The sequence below is a fragment of the Rana temporaria genome, chromosome 4 (genome assembly GCF_905171775.1).
Source record: "Rana temporaria chromosome 4, aRanTem1.1, whole genome shotgun sequence".
Classification (NCBI taxonomy): Eukaryota; Metazoa; Chordata; class Amphibia; order Anura; family Ranidae; genus Rana; species Rana temporaria.
The window spans coordinates 41,508,872-41,534,803 of record NC_053492.1 but is presented as its reverse complement, the minus strand read 5'-3'; the positions used below and the strand labels follow the sequence as shown (position 1 = coordinate 41,534,803).

Below are 25,932 nucleotides of genomic sequence, written 5' to 3'. Positions count from 1 at the left end.
GAACGCGCCTAATTTAAATGATTCCCGCCCCCTACGGGATCATTTAAATTGCGCGCGCTTACGCCGGGCAATTTTAAAGAGCGCACACGCAATTTACGGAGCTACTGCTCAGTGAATCGCGGGTAGCGCAGTAAATTTACGGGGGCGCAGGGAAAAAACGTTGCCCTGCGCCTCCGCAAAAAAAAGCGCAAAGGTACCTGAATCCAGCCCACTGAAGCTAAAAAAAAGCTATAAAAAAACGCCAGTAGCTTTGCCTTTCAACGTTTTTTTTGCATTTTTGCAACAGCTTTAGCCTAGGTTCACACTGCTGCGAATTCAAAATCGCGGTAAAATGCGCAATTTTACCGCGATTTCGCGGCCGCGATTTTGCCGCGATTTCGGCCGCAATTTAATGTAAATCGCGGCCTGAAATCGCAAAAAGTAGTACAGGAACTACTTTTTGAAATCGCAGATGCGGCGTCGCACTGATTAGGACAGTGCCATTGCCGACAATTGCCGCCGATTTGAGATGCGATTTGACATGTCAAATCGCATCTCAAATCGTTCCAAATCGTGCCCAGTGTGAACCAGGGCTCAATCAGCATTTTTCAGTTTTTCTTTACTTTTTTTTAATTGATAAAAAAACGCTAAAAAACGCTGGCGCGTTTTTCAGCGTTTTGCATTTTTTTTTTTGTTTTTTTTTCCGCCAAAAAACTGCACTTTGAACACAAATTTCGGGCTTTCAGAAAAAAGCCAATAAACTCCAAAGCTCATTAACACTAAAAAACGCCCAGGTGTGCATGAGCACATAGGCTAACATAGAGTTTAGGGCTTTAAAAAAAAAAAAGCCAAAAAAGCCAAAACGCCAATAAACTACATTTTATCAGCTTTAGTGTGCATGGAGCCTTATAGTACACAACGTGTTGTTGAAAATATATTGGCGATACTCCCTTTTAGTCAATGAAACTAATTGGATTGAATGACTTTCAGGGAAGACCCACTATGGGGAGGCTAACGGCAAAGCTTAGCTTTTACTACAAAAATAAATGTAATTTGTCCTTAGCTATAGATCTACTGATTGTTTTGAATATGTTTTTCACTAAAGGGCATTAAGTATGGATTTGGCAGCCTCCAACTCTGGGAACTAAGCTATGTTGTACCTACCCCCACCTCCACCAATGTAATTCTGTGAGTCCCAATTACCTAAACAGAGGATTGCATGGCAAAGCAAGTGAGGTGGCCAAATCAAAAATCTGACTTTCTGTAAAAAGATTTGATATGAAGTTCTATGACTTTTCCAGGATGCACCTGAGCACTACAAAAGGTGTGTGTGGGCATATCTAATGCCGTGTACACACGGTCGGAATTTGCTAAGAAACATGTCCGCTGGAATCCTGTCCGTCGGACATGTTTGGTCGTCTGTACAGACTCACCGTACATGTCCGACCGGCCGCCATCCCTCGCATGCGTCGAATCACTTTGACGCATGCGTGGAAGCTTTGACCTTCCAGCGACGTGCACGTCGCCGCAACGGCTCGGACACGTCACCGCGCTGTCTTTCCACGCGGATTTCGGTTTGATGGTGTGTACAACCATCAGACCGAAATCTCCCAGCGGACATGTCTGATGAAAACGGTCCGGCGGACCATTTTCATTGGACTGGTGTGTACGAGGCCTCAGGCCTCGTACACACGACAGAGTTTCTCGGCAGAATTCACAGAGAAACTCGGTCAAAACCCAGATTCTGCCGAGAAACTCTGTCGTCTGTACACTTTTGGCTCGATGGAGCCGCCGAGGAACTCGTCGAGAAAATAGAGAACATGTTCTCTATTTTCTCGTTGTTCTATGGGAGAAGGCGGCCCGCCGAGCTCCTCGGCGGCTTCATCCCAGAACTCGACGAGGAACTCGACGTGTTTGGCACGTCGAGTTCCTCGGCCGTGTGTACGGGGCCTTAGGGATACAAGGCGGTTGAGTGATTAGTGTCAGGGTTGTAGGAAGCTTTAGTGTTATGCCACATACACACGCTCAGAATTTCCACAAAAAAATATTCAATGGGAGCTTTTGGTTAGAAATTTTGACTGTGTGTACTGTTGGGTTTTGGAGCTACAATTGCAATTAAAAACATTAAATGACTTTTAAATTGCTCATTTTTAATACTGTTGGTTGATGCCTAAGATGATGGCTTTGATTGCAAGAAGATGTATGTTATTCTGAACAATTAAATGATTTTTTTATTAGTGGTCCATTAGGTATACATTTTGAAAGAAAAAACATGCTCCATTAGAATAACAGCAATGTGTTGTCCTCCCTTAGGTATGGAATACGGAGGCTGCTGATTTGGCTTTAAAGTATGCAAAACTTTGTATAAAAGATCACAGTGCACTATCAACAAGGAGACTGTCAAGTAAGTTGCCTGATATTAACTTATGAACGTATATAAATGATATGCTACAAAACTGACCTGCGCTGTACAGGATCATGTTGGGATCCCCACTAAGTCAGGTTTTAAAGACGGACTCCACCCAAACATTTTATATGGTGGCAGATGTTTACCATTTAAATATAGTGACCCAGATTCTCGTAGGAGATACGACGGCGTATCTCCAGATACGCCGTCGTATCTCTGAGTCTGAGGCGTCGTATCTTGGCGCCTGATTCAAAGAATCAGATACGGCAGAATTTGTATAAGATACGACCAGCGTAAGTCTCCTACGCTGTCGTATCTTAACTGCATATTTACGCTGGCCGCTAGGGGCGTGTACGCTGATTTACGCCTAGAAATATGTAAATCAGCTAGATACGCCAATTCACGAACGTACGCCTGACCCTCGCATTACAGATACGCCGGTTACGTTAGGCTTTTCCCAGCGTAAAGTTACCCCTGCTATAAGAGGCGTAGATGAGGCGTACCAATGTTAAGTATGGACGTCGGAACAGCGTCAAATTTTTCACGTTTTACGTCGTTTGCGTAAGTCGTTCGCGAATAGGGCTGTGCGTCATTTACATTCACGTCGAAAGCATTGGCTTCTTGCGGGTTAATTTGGAGCATGCGCACTGGGATACTTTCACGGACGGCGCATGCGCCGTTCGTAAAAATCGTCATTTACGTGGGGTCACATTAAATTTACATAACACACGCCCACATCTTCCACATTTGAATTAGGCGGCCTTACGCCAGCCTATTTACGCTATGCCGCCGCAACTTTGGTTTGAGAATACAGCACTTGCCTGTCAAAGTTGCGGAGGCGTAACATAAATAGGATACGTTACGCCCGCACAAAGATGCGCGCTTCTACGTGAATCCGGGCCACAGTATATAATTGACTACCTGCATAGTTTTTAAAACTTTTTTCGAGTGGGGTACAGATAGAAACACGAAGGCCATAGATACCTTTTATAGCTGCATTTGTCCCAATTGGGCATTCTGTGCCGTCACCAGGACCGGGAGGGAGGGAAAATCTCTCCAATAGAAACACAGACAGCCTGAAACCTGACCGATGGTCAAACTCTTCCTCATCCTCACTAGAAAATGAATATGGTCTATTTTGGAGTCCACTTAAATTTTTATCTCAGCATTAAATCTATATGCCAGGCTGTCAAGGACGCAAGCTTGTGATGACTAGCTATCCGGAGAGAGGACTTTGTTTTGTGTAGAAGGGAATGAGTGGAAGCTTACTTTTTACAGCCCGCAGTGCCTCCATCACGAGAGAGAGACTATTTTAACCACTTCCATACAGGGCACTTACGTACCTTCCCGCCCCCACGCCAATTTTCAGCTTTCAGCACTGTCGCACTTTGAATGGCAATTGCGCGGTCATGCTACATTGTACCCAAACAAAATTGGCGTCCTTTTTTCCCCACAAATAGAGCTTTCTTTTGGTGGTATTTGATCACCTCTGCGATTTTTTTTTGCGCAACAACTAAAAAAAGACTAAAAACTTTGAAAAAAAAATATGTTTTTATTTGTTTCTGTTATTTTTTTTGTAAATAAGTAAGTTTTCTCTTTCAATTACGGGCACTGATATGGCGGCACTGATGAGATGGCACTGATGGACATCGATGAGGTAGTACTGACGGGCACAGATAAGGTGGCACTGATTTTTCGGCGCTGGTATGCGGCATTGATGGGCACACATAGGCGGCACTGATGGGCACACATGGGCGGCACTGATGGGCACACATAGGCAGCACTGATGGGCACACATGTGCGGCACTGATGGGCACACATGTGCGGCACTGATGGGCACACATGGGCGGCACTGATGGGCACACATGGGTGGCACTGGGCACTCATAGGCAGCACAGATGGGCACTCATGGGTGGCACTTATGGGTGGCACTGATGGATACTTATGGGTGGCACAGATGGGCACTGAAATGTGGGCACTGGGCATGGATGGGCACTGTGGGGTGGCACTGATGGACACTGTGGGGTGGCACTGATGGACACTGTGGGGTGGCACTAATGGACACTGTGGGGTGGCACTGATGGACACTGTGGGGCGGCACCTATGTTGCCAGTCAGTGCCCATTTGTGGGCACTGATTGGCATCTTTTATTTTTTTATGTTTTTTTTTTTTCCAGCCTTTTTTTTTTTTTTTTTTTTTGGGGGGACATTTTTTTCAGTTTGCCCTTCCCTGGTGGTCCAGGGTGGGCTTCCCTGGTGGTCCAGTGTGGCGATCCGAGGGGGGGCTGCGCTGATAAACAATCAGCGCGAACCCCCCCTGTCAGGAGAGCAGCCGTTCGGCTCTCCTCTACTCGCGTCTGTCAGACGCGAGTGAGGAAGTGTTGCGGGGTGTCAGACTGACACCCCACAACAACGATCGCCGCGATGTGCGCCCCCGGGGGCGCGCAGCTGCTCAGAATCCTGAGGACGTCATATGACGTCCGGTCAGGATTCTACAACCACTTTGCCGACGTCAATCTGTCATTGGCGGGCGGCAAGTGGTTAATATATCTGGCTGACCACACACAGACACAATTATTACATGCAATCTGGTGCACTCAAAGGGTTGGGAGCAGTCTAGCAATTAGTACACACTTCTAGGATTCCCCAACAATCCTTCAAGCTAGAACCCTTGTGTTAATCACTCTTCTCACTGTCCACGCACACCCCCACACCAGACCCATACCTCCCAACTTTCTGAGATGGGAATGAGGGACACCTATCAGCAAAAGTATGCAGGCATAGGACACACCCCTTACCACGCCCCCTTAAAGGAGAATTGTACAAAAAAATAAGATTGGTTAAACCCACAAGTGCTTTTTTTTACCACTACTATTCCTTTATATTGGCTTTCAGAATTTACAAATGCAGCAATTTAGAAATCAGATAAAAGGTTTTGCACTGAGAAATACTTTTTGATAGATACAAAGTGCATTTTATATACAACTATATAGATCAGACCAAAATGAGGGACAGAGGGATATTGCTCCAAATCAGGTACAGTCCCTCAAAATCAGGGACAGTTGGGAGGTATGCAGACCCACGACTCATGGTAACTTACCACCACCCAGCAGTTTTTTTGTTGACTGGTCTGCTAGACAACTACACACAAGCACACATAGCTAGATTCACATATATTGCCTTAACTGTAAGGCGGCGTAGCTTAGCGTATTTACGCTACGCCGCCTTAAGTCAGAGAGGCAAGTACTGTATTCTCAAAGTACTGTACTTGCCTCCTAACTTACGGCGGCGTAGCGTAAATGCGGCGGGCGCAAGAAAGCCTGCACCGTTTCCCCCTAGGGAAAGCGGCTTTCCGTGGGAGCACCATATGAAGAGGAGTGGCCTGGAGCGCAGGCGGGGCCTGGAGCGCAGGAGGGGCCTGGAGCGCAGGAGGGGCCTGGAGCGCAGGAGAGGCCTGGAGCGCAGGAGGGGCCTGGAGCGCAGAAGAAGAGGATCAGGGCTGCTCTGTGCAAAACGATTGCACAGAGCTGGTAAGTATAACATGTTTGTTGTTTTTATCTAAAAAAAAAAAAAGTAGTCAGGGCTGTCTGATGTGTTGCTTAACCACTTCAGCTCCCGAACATTTTACCCCCTTCATGACCAGGGCATTTTCTGCTATTCAGCAATGCGCTAATTTAACTGCCAAAAATTGAATTTCAACACAGAGCTCTCGGCTGGGAGTGTATACAGCCGATCAGCACGTACCAGCTGTGAATCATTGGCTAATGTTCTGTCAAAAGAGCCAACTCATCAAAGTCTCCAATTACGTCACTTCCGGTGACTCTCCAGCAGCAGTAATTGCAGATCTTGACGACTTTTCACAGAGTACTGGCCAAGGGCACTACAGCACAGAAGTAAACTTGCAGGGGTCCTTTGTTGTAGATTAGGATCACTGGCAGACACTGGCTTGAATCGAAATGGCTGTATTCTCTGACTTCCACAAACCAATTTACTTGTCCATACTTATTATTTATTGTGCAATTATCTCAATCAAATAATTTTTATTTTTATTTACAATAATACAAACAGATCGAACAAATTACATCCCATAAAACAAATACTACATAGAAAAACCCACAGAAAAAGAAAAAACCCCACTAAATTAATAAGGTGATAAAAAAAAGCACAAATTTGTGCTTACTAAATAGAATGGACTAAACGTGACCATAGAGTACGATTCTCTGTGAAAAGGAATATGTATACATATATAGTCAGGTACAGCCCTGTAAATTTAAAGCAATACTTAGTGCAGATTGGTCTATACCAGGGGTGCCCAACCTTTTGAAGAGTGAGGGCCACTTAAGGAACTTGGTAACCAGTCGCGGGCCACAATGAGCGGAGCAGGCGGATGACAGGTCACGGCTACTCTATAGGGCCTCTGATCTGATCCGCCCAGATGGAAGGGGATGAATTCCCTTCCATTTTTTTTAGAGGATCAGATTGGAGGTAGGCGGGCGTAAACGGACAAAAGTCTGTTTATATTTGCCGCTCTGTAGAGGTGAATTGAGGATCCGATTAGGTATGGACGATCGTGTGAAAAGGGCCCAAGACTGCTTTTCACACTGATGTGCTGCAGTTTACCCACACCGTGGGTGCAGCATAGTGCACCTATGTCTATCCTGCGGGTTAGCTGAACTTTGCCATAGACTCCACCTGTGGCAAAAGCCGGGGCTATACAGGAAGCATTGGCTTCCTCTACCACCAGCTTCATTCACAACACTGATGCTGTGGTATGACGGGTTGGCAACCTGCAAACTGGGCTTGTCAAGCCGCCATTCCAGAGCAGGAGGTCGCCGGGCCACATCAGAGGGCTCCGCTGGCCACATGTGGCCCCCGGGCCACTGGTTGGCCACCCCTGGTCTATACCAATACCAGGGACTTAGACTCAAGCTCGAGCATCAAACTTCCTCATGGAATTCCTTGTTGCTGTTGTTAAGATGCAAGGAAATAATGTATATCCTCGGGTTAGGAACTGCCAATCCCCCAGCATGTTTTGGGTATTGCAGAACCTCCAATTTAATGCAGGGGTGTTTTATATCACCATATTAAATGCCTAAATATACTGTTAATTTTAGTGAAAATCCATAGAGGTATCCAAATAGGAGCATTGTGTAGAAAATACAAAAGCTGAGGCATCCCAATTATCTTAATTGGGTTAATACGGCCTACTGATGAAAGAGGCAACTTATTCCAGGTTTTACTTTGAATTTGAAATCTAGAGAGTAATGGAAGTATATTATCTAAAATCTATGACTGAGAAGAAGCAGAGATAATTATACCCTAGTACTTTATGGAAGACACTTCCATAAGATGAGACGCTTTAGGTGGTAAAGAGTCCGGGAGGGGATCCAAAGGCAATACCATAGATTTCTCCCATGTTATACCTATCCCAGAAAACCTGCCAAATTATTCAACGTATTTCATTACTGCCGGCAAAGATGAACAAATATTAGTTAGATGAGGCCCATATAAGACAAGCCAGGGGCTCTATGGCAATGGAAAAAATCAGGGGAGACACAGGGAACCCCTGCCTGGTGCCCCGACAGAGCCTAAAAGTAGACTGGAGACCATTAACCCTAATTGACGCTCTAGGAGCAGTATACAACAGCCCAAGTTTGGCCAAAGTTAGAGCCGAGGCTAAACTTTTCGAGAATGGCCCACAAATATGGCCACTCGATGCTATCAAAGGCCTTAATGGCATCCAGTGTTAAAAAAGCATGGTCTAAACAGTCCGAGACTGGAACCTGCATATTTAAGTATGTACGTCTAATATTAACCACCGTTGACATATTGGGCATAAATCCTGCCTGATCCAAGTGGATAATATGCTTAATAACCTTATTTAGTCTAGTGGCAAGTACTTTAGCAATAATTTTAAAATCTGTAGACAATAAATTGGTCTATATGATTCAGGCTATAATGGATTTTTATCATTTTTATGTATAACTACTATAACGGCTTGGTGAATTTAGTCTGTAAGCCGACCCATATAGAGGGCCTCATTTAGTGTATTAAGAAGGGCTGGAAGCAAAACCCCTCATTATATTTTTTATAGATCTCAATGGGCAGATCGTCAATTCCTGGAGCTATTTGGAGTTAGGAAAACTAGCTTTTCAAGTTCTTGTAGGGTAAAGGGGGCATTAAGAATTTCCCGATCTTCTAGTGAGAGAACTGGGAAATTGAAGCCTCGTACACACGACCGAACATGTCTGCTGAAACTGGTCCGTGGACCAGTTTCCGCGGACATGTTCGGTCGTCTGTACAGCCGACCGGACCGGATTCCCGGCCGAGCGGACAGGTTTCCAGTGGACAAATGTTTCATAGCATGCTATGAAACATGTCCGCTGGAAGCCTGTCTGTCGGACATGTTCGGTCGTCTGTACGACTCACCGGACATGTCCGCTCGGCCGAAAGCCCTCACATGCGTCAAACTGATTCGACGCATGCGTGGAAGCATTGACCTTCCAGGGTCGCGCACGTCGCCGCGTCATCGTCGCGGCCACGTCACAACCACGTCACCGCGTTCACTGTCCGCGGGGATTTTGGTCTGATGGTGTGTACACACATCAGACCAAAATCCGGCAGCGGACATGTCCGATGAAAACGGTCCGGCGGACCGTTTTCATCGGATTGTCCATCCGTGTGTATGCGGCCTAACAGTAGTCAAATAAGCTGTGGATGATTAGCTTCAAGTGAAGAGTTTTCAGAAAGGTAATCCAGCCGTATGCAAGGTTAAGCGCTTCCTGCCCATGTTTGTTTGGTCAGCAAATAAAGCAAACAGAAAGGCTTCCCGCACAGGGGTAGAAAACATAGTCCAAAGCAAACGAATATAAGCCTCCTGGCTAATAGATTGACCTCACTAGGGCTGCTTCAGTCCTGCAGACATGTTCCCTCATAGCCTGCCTTCTTTCTCGGCACCAAACTGATTAAAGCTAGTAAGGCAAAGGTAAGGTAAATTATACCCCAAGTGGGGAGCAAGATGTGGCCAGTACTTTAACTCCTTGCTGCCTACAGCCTTCTCACTTCCAGCCACCCATTTACCTTAAGAATCTCAATATTCTATGTGGCAGATATACTCCATCAATAACTGACACGGCTGTTTGTCACTAAGCAGACAGCTCGGCTGGAGTATAGTCAGCCCTAGAAGTATATAGATCTTGATAATAAGACTGGAAAATGTATACAATGAAGCTAATCTGATTGGTGATCTCCCCCTCTCCATTCATCAAAGCAGAAACATGAGTAGGATTAAATTGAGACCGTACTATCTGAGCCAGCAACCTACCATTCCCCTCTCGCTCAGCCCAGGTCAATCTCTTCTGAAAAAACAGTTTATTCCTCGCCCCTGCTTTTCATTCAGTTCATTCAGCCTTCTTTGAGATGATAACCACACCTGTTGGCCATCCAAACAAGGATCCTGGATGTAAATGGCTTCCGCGGGAGAAGTTTTAGCCTTGGCATGTTCCAACTCTCTACGGGAAGCAGTTTTAATGGCACTAATCTTTTGGATTAAAAAACCCTCAACAAAGGCCTTAAGAGCATCCCATACCACCCGTAGGAAAGCAGAACCCACATTGAAGGACAAAAAGTCCTCAATAGAGGCAGGGTTGATGTCTTCTTTGGGAAATATCTTCCCCCAAAAGGGATTCAGTTGCCAAGGCATTTTAGACGCTCGATGCCCTGATGTTAAGGTCAGTGCTGGGACAAGGCCATTTGGTGCCCAGGGCGAAGATGGCAAACTTTTACAATATACAAGATATTTACTGTAAAATAGTTTCTCTTTTCATCTTCAACATATATAAATGAGTACTCAAAACACATGTATCTACCAACCCCCCCCCCCCCATACCTACCCCACCCCACCTCCCATTCCTAAAAACCTCCAACCACTTTTCTTTTCTCTCGCCGAGTCTGTCGTAGGATTTGCTATTTTATGCTCCCATCTTTTCTGCAAACTTCATTGTATGCTTGTAATCTTCCCATCGCTTCCATTTCTCCTCAAACTCATCTAAGCCCTCTATATCACTGAACCTTAAGTATTCTAAGTTTTGGATTTAATTTATTTTATTACACCATTTCTTCACCAAAGGACTTTCCAGCTTTAACAGCTGTGTGAGCAAAGTTTTCAGGTATCGCTTTGTTGGAATTCTAATCCAATGATGTAGGCATCCCCACGGGTTGTCTGGGACTTCGATACTGGTTATATCTGTTATTAAATCCCTAATCTCCCTCCAATATTTTTTTATTTTGGGACATGTCCACCAAATATGTGCCATAGTCCCAATTTCTTTGCACCCCCGCCAGCATAGTTCTGAAGTTTCCTTTTGGCATTTATGTGCCTTATCAGGTGTTACATACCAGCACGCCAGGCACTTGTAATTCAACTCCGTCATATAATTATTTACTGACGTGGAATGTACTCTCTTCATTAGCTGTCTTATCTCAAAATCATTCAGCTGTGCCCCCAATTCCTCCTCCCATTTCCTGATGTATGGCGGTATCTCTAACTTTTCTACATTTCTTTCAGTATTTTATAAATCCTAGAGATTACTCCTCTCCCTCCTTTTTCTCCACACAGCCTCTCTAGGGGCCGTAAATTCTCTGCCAATCTAATGGGCTAGGGTTGGACCTCGAAAAAATGTTTTAGCTGGGTATACCGCCATTCATCTATCACCAATAGAACCCTCTTATTTTTAAATTCTTGATATGTACTCAATGTATCCTACATCATTACATCTTTTAGTTGTGCATTTTCTTGTATAATCCATTTTCCAAATATTTTATCTATCCCCGGCGAAAAATATTTTGTGTCTGTTAGTGGTATTAGTGGAGAATTATATTCCCATTTTTCCCTTTTATGTAGCTTGTCCCATATTTTTAGTGTGTTCCAGCAGCGCCTCTGTTCTGTGTTCCTCCTATCACGGATTCCTTCTCATCCTCGGACGAGAGGATGTCCGTGATAGGCGGAACACTGAACAGAGGCCCTGCTGGGAAAATTTGTGTTCCGCCTATCACAGGACAGTCTGAGAAGAAGGCGCGGCTTTTAAATCGTGGACGCCCGCAACAGGTGGTTAAAAAAATGTTTTTTTGAGCTGGAGTTACACTTAAAAAATGTACCTGTTGCAACTTACATACCAATTCAACTTGAGAAGAAACCTACAGAACCTTTGTAACCCGGGGACTGCCTGTATCACTTATCAAAGTACAAAAAAAAAGGGTTTTATTGTTTTTGTTACTTGTCTACTCTATTGATTGCATACTAAAAAGTCGGATAATGTTTGCAAGACAGTATTACCATGGAAAGGGTGCAGGATGGGACGTACAAGTGTAAGAGCCGCAGTGGTTAAGCAGGGCAAGGGAAATATATGATAAAGTTTACCAATATTAACGATCTTTTTTTTTGCAATGTGTACAGGTGGCGTAGATTGTGGAGAAAATCTTTTCTTTGCCACTTATGCTGCCTCATGGACTGAAGCTATTGATGCTTTTTGCAATGAGTCCAAATATTTTGTATATAACAAGGGACCCGTCCCATCAGATGCTACGATAGGACATTATACACAGGTATGCTTTATTTGAAAATGTGTCTGTTGAATTTTATAACAATGACTTATTACAACCATATATTATGTTTGTGTAACACAACTAAAAATGAGAAAAACTAGCTGCATGGGGAGGGTTCAAGAAAGGAAGACTAATGGAGCAGGGGCTGGAAATGGGCTTAAACATTTGACAAAATATGCAAAACCACTATGGCATGCTTGCTACAGGACCAAATGTTAAATACTACCATATCGGGATTTCCATGAAAAACAGCTGCACATCTTATGAAAAAAGGTCAAACATACACTATATTACCAAAAGTATTGGGACACCTGCCTTTACACACACATGGGGGGTAATCCACAAAGATCCGGCGTAACTTAATTTTTCCATTTAAGTTACACTGCCTTAAAATTACTACCTAAGTGCCTGATCCACAAAGCACTTACCTAGACATTTTTGGCTGTGTAACTTAAATTCCACCGGCGCAAGGCATTCCTATTTTCATGGGGGCGATTCCCATTTAAATTAGGCGCGCTCCCGCGCCGGCCGTACTGCGCATGCTCGTGATGTCATTTTCCCGACGTGCATAGCGCGAAATTACGTTACGCCGAGCTTTGTGGATTGCGACGGGTCAATAAAGTTGCGTCGGGAAAAAAAAAAGATACGGCGCGAAAAAAAAAATTCAAATAAAAAAAAAAATCGCGTCGCTGGACAGAAGGGTCTGTTTTTACAAGGTGTAAACAGTTTACACTTTGTAAAAGCAGCCCTAATTTTGCGTTTGCAAACTAAAACTTACGGAGAAAAAACGAAGCTGAAAAGCTTCGTGGATCTCCGTAAGTGCTAATTTGCATACCCGAGGCGGCATTTCGACACGTAATGCCCCCAGCGGCGGATGCGGTACTGCATCCTAAGATCCGGCAGTGTAAGTCCCTTACACATGCCGGATCTTCTGCCTAACTATGGAAAACTGATTCTGTGGATCAGTTCCATAGTTAGAAACAGGGATACGACGGCGTAACAGCAGTTACGCCGGCGTATCCCTTTTGAGGATCTGGCCCATGATCTTTCATGGCATCCCGGTTTTAGTCTGTAGGGTTCAATATTTAATTAGCCTACCCTTTGCAGCTATACCAGCTTCAACTCTTCTGGGAAGGCTGTCCACAAGGTTTAGAAGTGTGTCTATGAGAATTTTTGACCATTCTTCCAGAAGCTCATTTGTGAGTTTAGGTAGTAATGTAGTCCCTCCTGTGGGAAGGTGTGTGTGTGTGAGACACAGTACCTTCCATGCAGTGCCCATTCTCATAGCTGGGTGGTCACAGGAGGTCACGGAGCTGCTCCATCTGGTGAATCTCTTTGCTGCTATCTCTGGCTGCCTGCACGTCCTCGTTCTCCAGTCAGCCTGTCTTCGGAGATCTTCTCCCTGCTTCAGGGAATCAGTTCTGGCCGCCCTCGCGGGCCGCGGCTCTTCATCCCCACCGTCTCATGGAGCCCTCAGCCACAGACAACACAGTGCACTAGTTCCCAGCCAAAGACTCCCGGCTGGGAGGCAGGTGGAGACAGAGCTGGCAATGAAGAGATGACACTGACGGCTCATCTTGGAGATGTGCACCCGCTCCCAGCCACAGACTCCTGGATGGGTGATGGGGGAAATCAGAGCCGCCCCCTGTAGATGAGCAGAGCCGGTAAAAATGTTGAATGACAGGTCGGAGATTGAATGTTTCTTCCTGCGGGGGAGGAGATAGTGCTGCGCACAGGAATGCCCTGCTTCCGGAATCCTCACACGGAGTGGAACTCAGTGGCGGAACATGGACCAGCACTGTTTTCCGGGATCTAGTCAAGATCCGCGGGACCCGGGACACATTTGGAATTGCGGGAGGGTCCCGCGGAATCCGGGACGGTTGGGAGGTATGAGACTGGGATATCATAAAAGTTCATGAGGGTGTAAAGGCAGGAGTCCCAATACTTTTGGTAATATAGTATACATATATACTTTTGTTAAAATCAAATACAATATTAAACACCCTATCCTAACATACATTTATATATAATTAGGCACATTATGTAATGTGTTTATCAACATCCGAGGTACGCCACTCAACTATTTCTAAAAGATTAGAGAATCTTTGTAGCTTGGTCCATTTTGAATACCCAGTCATGTGCAGGCGAAAATGTATAGAAATTCAATCTATCCGTGATTTGATTATTGAAGTAAATGTTTTGACTATTAACTGAAGATTCTCAACGCATTTAAAAAATAATGTTTAAGTGTATGTAAATCCGATTTTTAAAAAAAAATAATTTTATGTCACAATGTATAGTATAAGATTTCCTATCATCTGTGCCCAGTCCTGCCACACAGAGTTAATCCAGCTCCAGTTAATCCAAGCAAGTTCCCATGTTTATGGGAACTTGCTTGTCCTTCCTATTCCATTTGATAGACAATGAATCCTAAAAAACTATATAAAACTTTAGGTCTGCATGTATAATTTTATAGAGGCATGAGTGTAAAAGTGGAGAACTCCTGCGCTGTCTAATGGGCTGGGTAAGGGAACTGCAGCAGTGACCTGTGTATCTGATTCTGACAGAAAGAGTGATAAATGTATAAAAATGGTGACTGCGCTGTGGGGAAAAGGAGGGGGGGAGAAGGAGGAAGGGGAAAGACCGTGGGTGGAATAGACAATGAAAAGAAAAATGACTATGACACTGCAATGTACAGTAAAAACTGAGTGCATATAAATAATACAGTGAATGAACACCTATAGTGTTGCAATGGATAACAGTGAAAACTCAGTGCATATACTGATGCATACAAAAAAAGGAAATTAGGAGAAGGTGCTTGCCAGCTTCTACATCCAGTTTGACCTGTGACATTTTTTAGCTCTTTGGACAAACAGCAGTGAGGTGAGCTGCTAGTGCACTCAGAGGTGATTTCACTGAAGATCCCATTTAGCACGCTGCATTTGGTGGAGGTGTTTTATCTGGACACTGTTCTGTGGACTATTTATTGGACTTATATATTCTCACTTTTATAGATGGGATTTTATCACATGTGTCATTAATATCATATATGCACTTTATCCATGCATTGTGTTTTTTTTTTATGCATCAGTATATGCACTGAGTTTTCACTGTTATCCATTGCAGCACTATAGGTGTTCATTCACTGTATTATTTATATGCACTCAGTTTTTACTGTACATTGCAGTATCATAGTCATTTTTCTTTTCATTGTCTATTCCACCCACGGCCTCTCCCCTCCCCCCCCCCTTTTCCCCACAGCACAGTCACATTTTAGCCAGGTTTTGAAAAATTTTAAGTCAACAGCTGAAAAAGCTGCAACTGCTGACTTTTAATAAACAAACACCGTCCTCAACTGGGCTGGTTCTTCATTGGTCTTTGGGTCTCTGTCACTGGCACTGTTGGAAGACAGCTGTGACTCCTTGCAGCTTCACGGCCGGCTCTCCACTGCACCTTGTGAGCCACACTGCACCTTGTTATTGGACCTACAGCCTCCTGTGATGAGTCCCAGAAGACTGCAGGCAGAGATGGAGGTGTCAAACTTCCACTCTCATTCCCTAGGTACCGTATTTATTGGGGTATAGCGCGCTCCCGCGTATAGCGCGCACCCCTAAAGTTGCCCCAAAATTCCTGTGGAAAAAAGATTTTTGTACTTACAGTTTTGGTGTCTTGCGCGGCGTCCATCGGCGGCCTCGTCGGGTCCGGCGTCCGTCTGCGGCTTCGGGTGTCCTCTTCGTCGGGTCCGGCGTCCTTCTGCGGCGTCCTCCCCGCTCGTTTCCCGCGCCGAGTTTGAATACTGCGCCGCCATATACCGAGCATACACTCGGGCAGGCTCGGCTATTGTCGCGCTCACGTCCTGTACGTCCAGGACGTGAGCGCGGGAGGAGCCGAGACTGCCCGACTATACACGAGTGTACTGCGCTCAGTATATGCCGGCGCAGTATTCAAACTCGGTGCGGGAAAGCGGGTATCGGCATATATCGCGCACCCACGATTTTGCCCAGTTTTTGAGGGCAAAAAAGTGCGCGGTATACGCCGATAAATACGGTAGTTGGAGCAGAAATGGGAGCGGGTGCCTCTCAAAACAAGGTATCCACTAGCTCCCTCCAAAAATATATATATATTCCAAATATGGCAGAAGAGGAGGCGGGGGGGGGGGATGGGATGGAGGAAGAAACGTGGAACTTTCCCTTTTGGGTGAAGTTTCGCTTTAACATTTCGCAAATTAACTTTAGTGGGGTTTGGATCAGGCACCTGAACTTTTGCTCGAACCTAAAACTCAGGTTTTCTGTTCATCACTACTTATCATTAATTAAGTGCATGGCCATAAACTCACAGGAATCTAAACAAGGCAAGTAAAAGGATTCTGATACTCAGGCTTTCAGGGCCCGAAAAGCTCTAGAAAAATTCTTCCCTTTAAAATCAATTAATGTTTTCCCACAGGGGCAGTGTGCTTTTGTTGCTGTGAATATTTTTTTTATCTTAACCTATATGCTATACTGTTGTGTTGTTACATCTGTACTATATTTATTTGTTTAATGCATGTGAATTTTGGGAGTGTCCTCATAAACTGGCACTATACAATAAATGTTGCACTTTATTTGCTAAAAAAGGAGTACGTAATATATATATATATATATATATATATATATACCCACATACCCAAAATTTTAAAACATGCTTCAAAACCGAACCGATGGACCGCTGCCCGATTGGTCCAAACCGATGGTTAGTACAGAAAAGCATTGGTTCAAAACCCGCGCATGCTCAGAATCAAGTCGACGCATGCTTGGAAGCATTGAACTTTGTTTTATTCAGCAAGTCGTGTGTTTGACGTCATCGCGTTCTGACCCGATCGGTTTTTGGAACGATGGTGTGTACGCACATCAGATCATCAGGCCACTGCAGCGGTGAACCGATGAAAACGGTCCGTCGGACCATTCTCATCGGTTTGGAACGACCGTGTGTACGGGTTCTTAGAAGTCGTGGCTGCATTAGTTACCTTTTTTCAGCAAGTACAAAATCTTGTCTAAGGCCGTGTACAGACGACCAAACATGTACGATGAAACCGGTCCGCCGGACCGTTTTCACCGTACATGTCTGCCCGGGGATTTCTGTATGGTGGCTGTACTCACCATCATACAGAAATCCGCGCGTAAACAATACGCGGGGCGTGGCCGCGCCGTCGCCGCGACGATGACGCAGTGACGTGGGCGGCCCTGCCAGTTCAATGCTTCCACGCATGCGTCTAAGTCATTCGACGCATGCGAGGGATGGCGGGCGCTCGGACATGTACGGTAGGTCTGTACAGACGACCGAACATGTCCGAGCGGACAGGATTCCAGCGGGCTGTTTTAAAACAAGTCCAGAAATATCTGCTCGCTGGAAAAAGGCCCGGCGGGCAAATGTATGCTGGAATCCTGTCCGCTCGGGCCTACACACGACCGAACATGTCTGCTGAAACTGGTCCGCGGACCAGTTTCAGCAGACATGTTCGGTCATGTGTACGGCCCATAAGATTACGCATCCTTGACCTTTCTGGGAATTGACCTGAAACTGCAATCAACAGGGCCGTCTTCAAGGCAGGGCAAAAGGGGAAGCTGCCCTGGGCCCTGTCATTGTTGTGGGACCCAAAGCAGCTGCCTCATACTTGCCAACTATCCCAGTTTAAATTCCCTTGTCCCTTAAAGTTTTAGTCCTTTGCTGTGTTCTGATATCTCAGTGTGAAGTGCTGCTACTAATGCTGCCCAGCTCTGCCCTATTGTTGTGTACAGATGACTCACCCGCAGACCCTGTGTTTACATGTAAATAACCATCATTCATATGTAAATAACTGGAGAATTAATATGTAAATAGCGGTGGCATTCATATGTAAATAGCTGAGGCCGGCGGCACTACTATGTAAATAAAGGCAGTATTCATATGTACAGTATATCATACCCCTCTGCAGTGAAGAGATGATGTTCTGTAACCTCTAGAAACCAATCAGTGAGCAGTATTACTGTACAGTTATCTCTAGCAACCAATCAACAAGAAGAAATCATGTGCTGCAACCTCTAGCAACCAGTGAGTAAGTGGTAATGATATTCTGTAACCTCTGGCAACCAATCACAATCACTGCCTGATCTGATACAGTAAACAGATTTTAAGTCTAGCTGATATTTATTGTATGTCTCAGAGCAGGTGGAGAGCAAAATTGCATGGGGGGGGCAAAAATTTTTGCCCAGGGTCCACTCAACATTAAATACGGCCCTGGCAATCAATATTATATGCCTACTGTAAAATAGCCACCCATCATGTAGTGGGAATGAAGAGAGGAAGACGTGTTTGAAGTCCAGTCTGGATGACAGCCATGGTTTCCTCCATAGATACAGTGGAGGAGAAATTGTAGCCCCCTTAGGACAGGAAGTGTATTATTCACAATAATTCCAGGTTAAGAAAAAAAAGAAAACTAACAAAACCACAACATCTAGAAACTGGTACATTGGGCCAGATTCACATAGAAGTGCGGCGGCGTAACGTATCGTATATACGTTACACCACCGCAAGTTTTCATCGCAAGTGCCTGATTCACCAAGCACTTGCGCGAAAACTTACGCCGGCGGCCTCCGGCGCAAGCCCGCCTAATTCAAAGGGGCGTGTGCCATTTAAATTAGGCGCGCTCCCGCGCCGGACGTACTGCGCATGCTCCGTTTTGAAATTCCCGCCGTGCTTTGCGCGAAGTGACGTCATTTTTTTTGGACGGCGACGTGCGTAGCGTACGTTTGTATTCCCAGACGTCTTACGCAAAAAAAAAAGATAACGGTGGTCTCCGCGGCGCATTCGCCGCAAGATCACCATTATCGGCGGCGGGAGGGGCCCCCCCCTCCCGCCGCTCTCCCGCGCCCTCCGCCACTTACCGGAGCCGTCGGTAGCGGCGGAGGCGATTGGGTGCTTCAGCCTGCTCTGTGGGAATACGAGTGAGGGCAAGATGGCCCCCACCCGTCCCCATAGCATTTCTGGGCGGAAGTGACGTCAAAACGTCAGTCCCGCCCAGCGTCTTAAAGAGACAATTTTTTTTTTTGTCATGAATCAGTCGCATTGATACTCTGAGAGATACGACGGTGTATCAGAGATACGCCGTCGTATCTCTTCTGTGAATCTGGCCCAGTGTTTAGACATTTTTGTTTTTGGGTGTAGATACGTTTTAAGGCTTCATTTCCACTGGCGTTTTTACAGCCACTTTTCTGAGCGTTTTTTTACAGGTTAAAAACGCCTGTCCATGTTATTCTATGGCATCATGCCCACATAGGCGTTTTTGAGCTGCAAATGGCATAGGCGTTTTTGAGCTGTAAAAAAAACGCGGGACCATGGCGTTGTGTGGCTCCAGCAATAGAGCTGTAAAAATGCCAGACATTAAAAAACGCTCAAAAACGCTACCGGACAGCTGTAAAAAGCTGTAAAAAAGGCTAATGAAAGTGGCTGTAAAAACGTCCATGGAAATGAAGCCTGAATGTTGTTGCAGTTTTGGAGGTGATGAAGATAAACTACATGTTTTTTTGTGGTTATACCTTTCTATTTCCCACCTAACAGTATGAATCTAATAAACTATGATTTCCAATTTCAGCAAGCGTGGTACAGTTCTTATATGGTGGGGGCTGATGTCAGTTATTGCCCAAGCCGAACTGACTTCCAATTCTTTTACGTTGTCCGTATGTGTCCACCGTAAGTACTAATAACATATGTAAATGAATGAAACTTTTTATCTGAAATTGTATTATAAATATATAGGTAATGCAAAAAGTGAGATCTGAGAACCACTGGTGATAAAAGCCTATACAACATAATGCCTTTATTAAAACGACACCTAGAATTCAGGAACATGTATTCAATTAAAATGTACTACCGTGTTTCCCCGAAAATACACCCTACCCCGAAAATAAGCCCTAGCTGGATTATTGGGGTGGGCTGCAATATAAGCCCTACCCGGAAAATAAGACCTAGTCAATCTCCGTGAAAAACTTTTTAAATGCTTGCTATTGTTTACCTTTTGCTGCTATATATATATATATAAGAAAAACTTGTTTGCACCCACCGCTGCCCCGCCGGAGGTCCTCTTCTCTCCTCCCGGCTGATGTCTGCTGCTGCTTCCTCTTGTGCGCACGTCAGCCAGGGATCTCGGCTATTCTGTTTGCTCCCCTCCTCCCACCAAATGTCTTCAGCACACTGGCTCTTCTTTTTCCTCCTCTCCTCCCGCGGACATCTGCGCCCCCTCCCTCTTTAGTGCACAGAGCGGGCTGACGAGCGCACTGACGTCATCACGTCATACAACTGCACTGAACCACAGTACCAGAATTGATTATCTAAAAAACGGACAATGTAAAGGGAAAAAACGGACTCCTGACATGATAAGGGGGGGGGGGGGTGGTGGTGGTGGTGGGGGGAGACCTGAGGGGAAGACAGGACACAGAATTTTTAGATTTTAACATTTTAAAAACGGACAATGTAAAGGGAAAAAAACAGACTCCTGACATGATAAGGGGGGGTGGTGGTGGTGGGGGGAGACCTGAGGGGAAGACAGGACACAGAATTTTTAAATAAGCCCTACCCTGAAAATAAGCCCTAGTGTGTTTTTTGTGACTAAAATTAATATAAGACCCGGTCTTATTTTCGGGGAAACAGATAAACACCAAGCACAAACACATGTGGACTAGTGCACTAGTAAGAACTTTATTGGTGGTTTTGATGTGAAATATGGTAACTGCGCTGTGGGGGAGGGAATGGGAAGGGGAAGTGAAAAGGGAATGCAAAGTAAAGGGATCGTGGGTGAACTAAACAGTGAGAGAAAAAAAATAAAAAAGGTATCTGTTGATACTACAATGAACAATACAGATGAAAGTGAACAAACACATATAATCCTGTAAATACATCCTGAAAATACATAGTAAAATGGCTGCTACATATACAAACACCAAAACTAGCATAAAATAAGTGGAAAAAGTGCAAAACTATCAAAAATCACACATGTGATAAAGTCCTGTCCATAAATAAGTATCAGATCTAGCAGTCCAGTAATTCCTCCACAGAACAGTGTCTAGATGGAACACCTCCACCAAAAATGCATTGTGCACAAATGAAATCTTCAGGCTCCATTCACATTGTAACGCCACGTACACGGTGTATTATGCAGCGATTAGTTTACTTTTCACAAAGAATTTACATTGATGTCTATGGCCGAACGCCAATGCCGCCTGAAAAAAAGGGTCCGGGACTTGTTTTCAGGCGGCAGGCCTACGGCGTTTATGAGATGTGAACCATCTCATAGACATCAATGGAAATTCTCCCCTCCAGCGGCACGGGCGTCGCGCTTCACGCGGTTTGTCGCCTAGGTGTAAATGCAGCCTTAGTGATGACACCTCTGAGTGTGCTAGCAGCTCACCTCACGGCTGTTTGTCCAAACAGCTAACAGAGATACTGATCGCAGCTGGATGAGTGGGCTGATAAAACACCTCCTCCTGACTCCTAAGACAGCTCTCAGCCGCCAGTGTGTGTCATTGAAAAGAGAAGATATATGCAATGCATATAGCGTGACACTGTGAGGGTACCTCGAACAGGTAAAGATTTGAGAAAATACACTCACATGAATGAAAGGACAGCAGGCATAAATCCACGAGTGCCGAACTCATTTCCCCCTCAGAGTGTCAGCTATACAGGCGAGAGTGCGATCTGATCCTCATACGTCAAAATGGCAAGGCTCAATGTATCATAGGAGCATTAGGAAGAGCGAAAAAGAGACCATAGCGTGACTCCATATAATGGATACATTTTATAAAAAACAGATAAAAAAACTCACATTTAGGTAGTGAAGTAGAATAAAACATCCATGAGTGCCAAACTCGTATTAAAACTTCAGACTCTGTCTGTATCCGGTGCTCCAATTCCTACGTATCTTCACATCACGTGACTTCATCAGGGGATCTATTTCTACATTGGTGGTTTTGATTAACCACTTCAGCTCCCCCCTCCCGCCGCCATCCGGTGCTTCTACTGGCTCGCACTTGCGATCGGCTTGCCAGAGAAGGAATCCACCGGTGCCGGAAGTTTATTATAGAGAATCTTGTGGGTCACATGGCCCCCGAAAGTCTTTAAGACCTTTCAAAAGCCGGGTGCGATGTTATGACATCACGCCCGGACTCTGCATTTGAAAAAAAATACCTTTGCCTTGGCTGTGAAGCCGAGATTGTTTTTTTATTTTTTATTTTTAATTCATGCTTCCCAGCCTAGAGGCGAGATCTGGGGAATTACAAACCCCAGATCTCTCTGCAAAGAGGACCTGTCATGCCCTATTCCTATTGCAAGGGGTGTTTACAGGAAGGAAATATAGAAATAAAAGTGATAAAAATATAAAAATATAAAAAGGAAGTGTCAGAATAGAAAGATTGAAATAAACCCCAAAAAAAAATGAAATGAAATTAAAGCGCTCCGATCCGAGCATGCTCGCTCGCAGAAGCGAATGCATACGTAGGTCACGCCCACATATGTAAACCGCGTTCAAGCCACACATGAGGCTTGCCATGGTATTGCCATGAACGTTATAGTCAGAACAATAATTCAAGCACTAGACCTCCTCTGTAACTCTAAACAGGTAATCTATAAAAAAAATTAAAGCGTTAACTATTGGGTTTTTAAGTATCGAAGTTTAGGGTCATCCCACGAGTGTTCGCAATTTTAAAGTGTGACATGTTAGGTATCTATTTACTCTGAGTTACATTATCTTTCACGTTATACAAAAAAATTTAGCTAATTTTAGTGTTTTGTTTTTTTATAAAGCAAGAAACAGTTCTTTCCCAATGAAAACGTGATTAAAAAATTACTTTGCAAATTCCGTGCGAGACAAAAAGTTGCAATGACCGCCATTTTATTCCCTAGGGTCTCTGCTAAATATATATATATATATATATATATATATATATATATATATATATATGTTTGGGGGTTTTGAGTAATTTTCTAGCAAAAAAAATATAATTTTTACATGTAGGAGAGAAGTGCCAGAATTGGCTTGGGAGGCAAGATGTTCACTGACAATTGCATGGTCATGCAATGCTGTACGCAAACAACATTTTGTATATTTTTTTTCCCCACAAATAGAGCAGTGATGGGCACTGATGGGTGGCAATGATTGGCACTGATCGGCACTGGTAGGCGACACTGATAGGCAGAACTGCTAGGTGGCACTGATTGACACCTCTGATGGGCATTGATAGGTGGCACTCGTGGGCATTGATATGTGGCACTGTTTTCCACTGGTGGGCACTGATTTGTGGCACTGGCAGGTGGCACTGGAAGGCGGTACTGGTGGGCACAGATGAGTCGGATGTGTCTCTTCCTCTTCGGGATCGATGTCCCTTGCACAAAAGCTGGTGATCACGTGATCAGCTGTCATTGGCTGACGGGATCGGCCCCTTACTCCGATCTGTGATCACCCGAGTCTCAGTGACTCGGGTGATCACAGTGCGTGCCCTGCAGGGGATCAAATAATTATTTTCCCCACTGTATTACAGTACTGTATATGATACATGTTTTGTGGGGGAAATCTTCCAGCGGACACACTAGTTCTGGTGGCCTGGAGAGCCCCAAGAAATTCCCTTAATTTTCAGGTATTTCCTCTTAGTTTGCTATGGGACAGGAAGTGAAGATAAATCTCCCCAATGGGACACAGATTGCAAAAAAAAACAACTAACAGGGGTTTTTGCCTATAGTTCAACTTTAACCACTTCAATACCGCACATAGACATATGACGTCCACAAAGGGGATCTCCCATCCCAGGTGGATGTCATATGACGTCCTGTACTTTGTGCGGTGATATCTGAATGATGCCTGCAGCTAGAGGCATCATTCAAATATCATTGTGTTCTGGCGGCGATCCTGCGCACCATAAGAACGATCATAGCGGCGGTTCCGCAGCTTGATCGTTCTTATAGGCGGCGGGAGGGGACATCCCCCCTCCTGCCACCATCCGGTGTTTCCCCGGGCTCTCCCGCACCATCGGGGGCCCGGAGAAGGAATCGCCCAGCGCTGTATAGGAAGCAAAGAGATGACTGGTGACCAGATGGTCACCAGTCATCTCTTTGACCATCGGAGGCCCGGGCGCGATGTGATGACGTCATGCCCGGGTACCGGAATGTAAACAAAGCCGCAATTGCGGCTAGTAAGCATGAGATCGGTGAATTTTTTTTTCACGATCTCATGCTTTCCAGCCTGGAGGAGAGATGTGGGGTCTTATTGACCCGCATCTCTCCTTAAAGAGGACCTGTCACACACTATTCCTATTACAAGGGAGTGTTACATTCCTTGTAATAGGAATAAAAGTGATAAAAAAAAATGTAAAAAAAGTGTCAAAAATAAATAAATAAAGTAAAAAAAAAAAAAAATTAAAAACGCCCCTGTCCCCGGTAGCTCGCGCTCAGAAGCGAACACACGCGTAAGTCCCGCCCACGTATGTAAACATAGTTACATAGTTACATAGTTAGTCAGGTTGAAAAAAGACACAAGTCCATCCAGTTCAACCACAAAAAAAATTAAAAAAATAAATAAATAAACAAACAAAAAACAAAAAAAACACAATGCAATCCCATACACCCAACTCCATACCCACAGTTGGTCCAGAGGAAGGCAAAACAACCCAGCAGAGCATGATCCAATTTGCTGCAGCAGGGGAAAAAAATCCTTCCTGATCCCCCGAGAGGCAATCGGATTTACCCTGAGTACCTATAAATGTTAGTACTCAGTTATATTATGTACATTTAGGAAAGAATCCAGGCCTTTCTTAAAGCAATCTACTGAGCTGGCCAGAACCACCTCTGGAGGGAGTCTGTTCCACATTTTCACAGCTCTTACTGTGAAGAAAACTTTCCGTATTTGGAGATGAAATCTCTTTTTCTCTAGACGTAGAGAGTGCCCCCTTGTCCTCAGGGTTGACCGTAAAGTGAATAACTCAACACCAAGTTCACTATATGGACCCCTTATATATTTGTACATGTTGATCATATCCCCCCTTATTCTCCTCTTCTCAAGAGTGAATACATTTAGTTCTTCTAATCTTTCCTCATAGCTGAGCTCCTCAATTCCTCTTATCAGTTTGGTTGCCCTTCTCTGCACTTTCTCCAGTTCTCCGATATCCTTTTTGAGAACTGGGGCCCAAAACTGAACTGCATATTCCAGATGAGGTCTTACTAATGATCTGTACAGGGGCAAAATGATATCTCTGTCTCTGGAGTCCATACCTCTCTTAATACAAGAAAGGACTTTGCTCGCTTTGGAAACCGCAGCTTGGTAAACGTAGGTCAAACCACATATGTGAGGGATCGTCGCGTGCGTTAGAGCATGTGCAACAATTCTAGCACCTCCTCTGTAACTCTAAACTGGTAACCTGTACATTTTTTCAAAGCGTCGCCTGTGGAGATTTTTAAGTAACGAAGTTTAGCGCCATTTCATGAGTGTGCGCAATTTTAAAGCGTGACATGTTAGGTATCTATTTACGTGGCGAAACATCATCTTTCATATCTTACAAAAAAATTGGGCTAACTTTACTGTTTTTGTTATTTTTTAATTAATGAAACCATTTTTTTTTCCAAAAAAAAGGCGTTTGAAAAATGATTGCGCAAATACAGTGCAAGATAAAAAGTTGCAATGACCGCCATTTTATTTCCTAGGGTATCTGCTAAAAAATATATAATATATATAATGTTTGCGGGTTCTGAGTAATTTTCGAGCAAAATAATGATGATTTGTACATGTAGGAGAGAAGTGCCAGAATAGGCCCGGTATGGAGGTGGGTATAAAAGCCCGGTATTGAAGGGGTTAAGAAAAGAAAAATGAATTCAGCCACCACATTTATAAGTGGCAATATAATTATTTTTTTCTGTTTAATACCACTTTAATTATCTGACCTTATAATTTGT

At 44.5% G+C, this 25,932-nt stretch overlaps 1 protein-coding gene across 1 annotated transcript in view; it reads left to right on the top strand.

Moving 5' to 3' along the window:
• LOC120936173 (cysteine-rich venom protein triflin-like) overlaps positions 1-25,932 on the top strand; it is a 54,568-nt gene that overhangs the window by 15,112 nt on the left and 13,524 nt on the right. Inside the window, exons 4-6 of the mRNA XM_040348327.1 lie at positions 2,293-2,383; positions 11,840-11,988; positions 19,595-19,692. Of these exons, the coding sequence (XP_040204261.1) occupies positions 2,293-2,383; positions 11,840-11,988; positions 19,595-19,692 (338 nt within the window). The remainder of the gene's footprint in view (positions 1-2,292; positions 2,384-11,839; positions 11,989-19,594; positions 19,693-25,932) is intronic.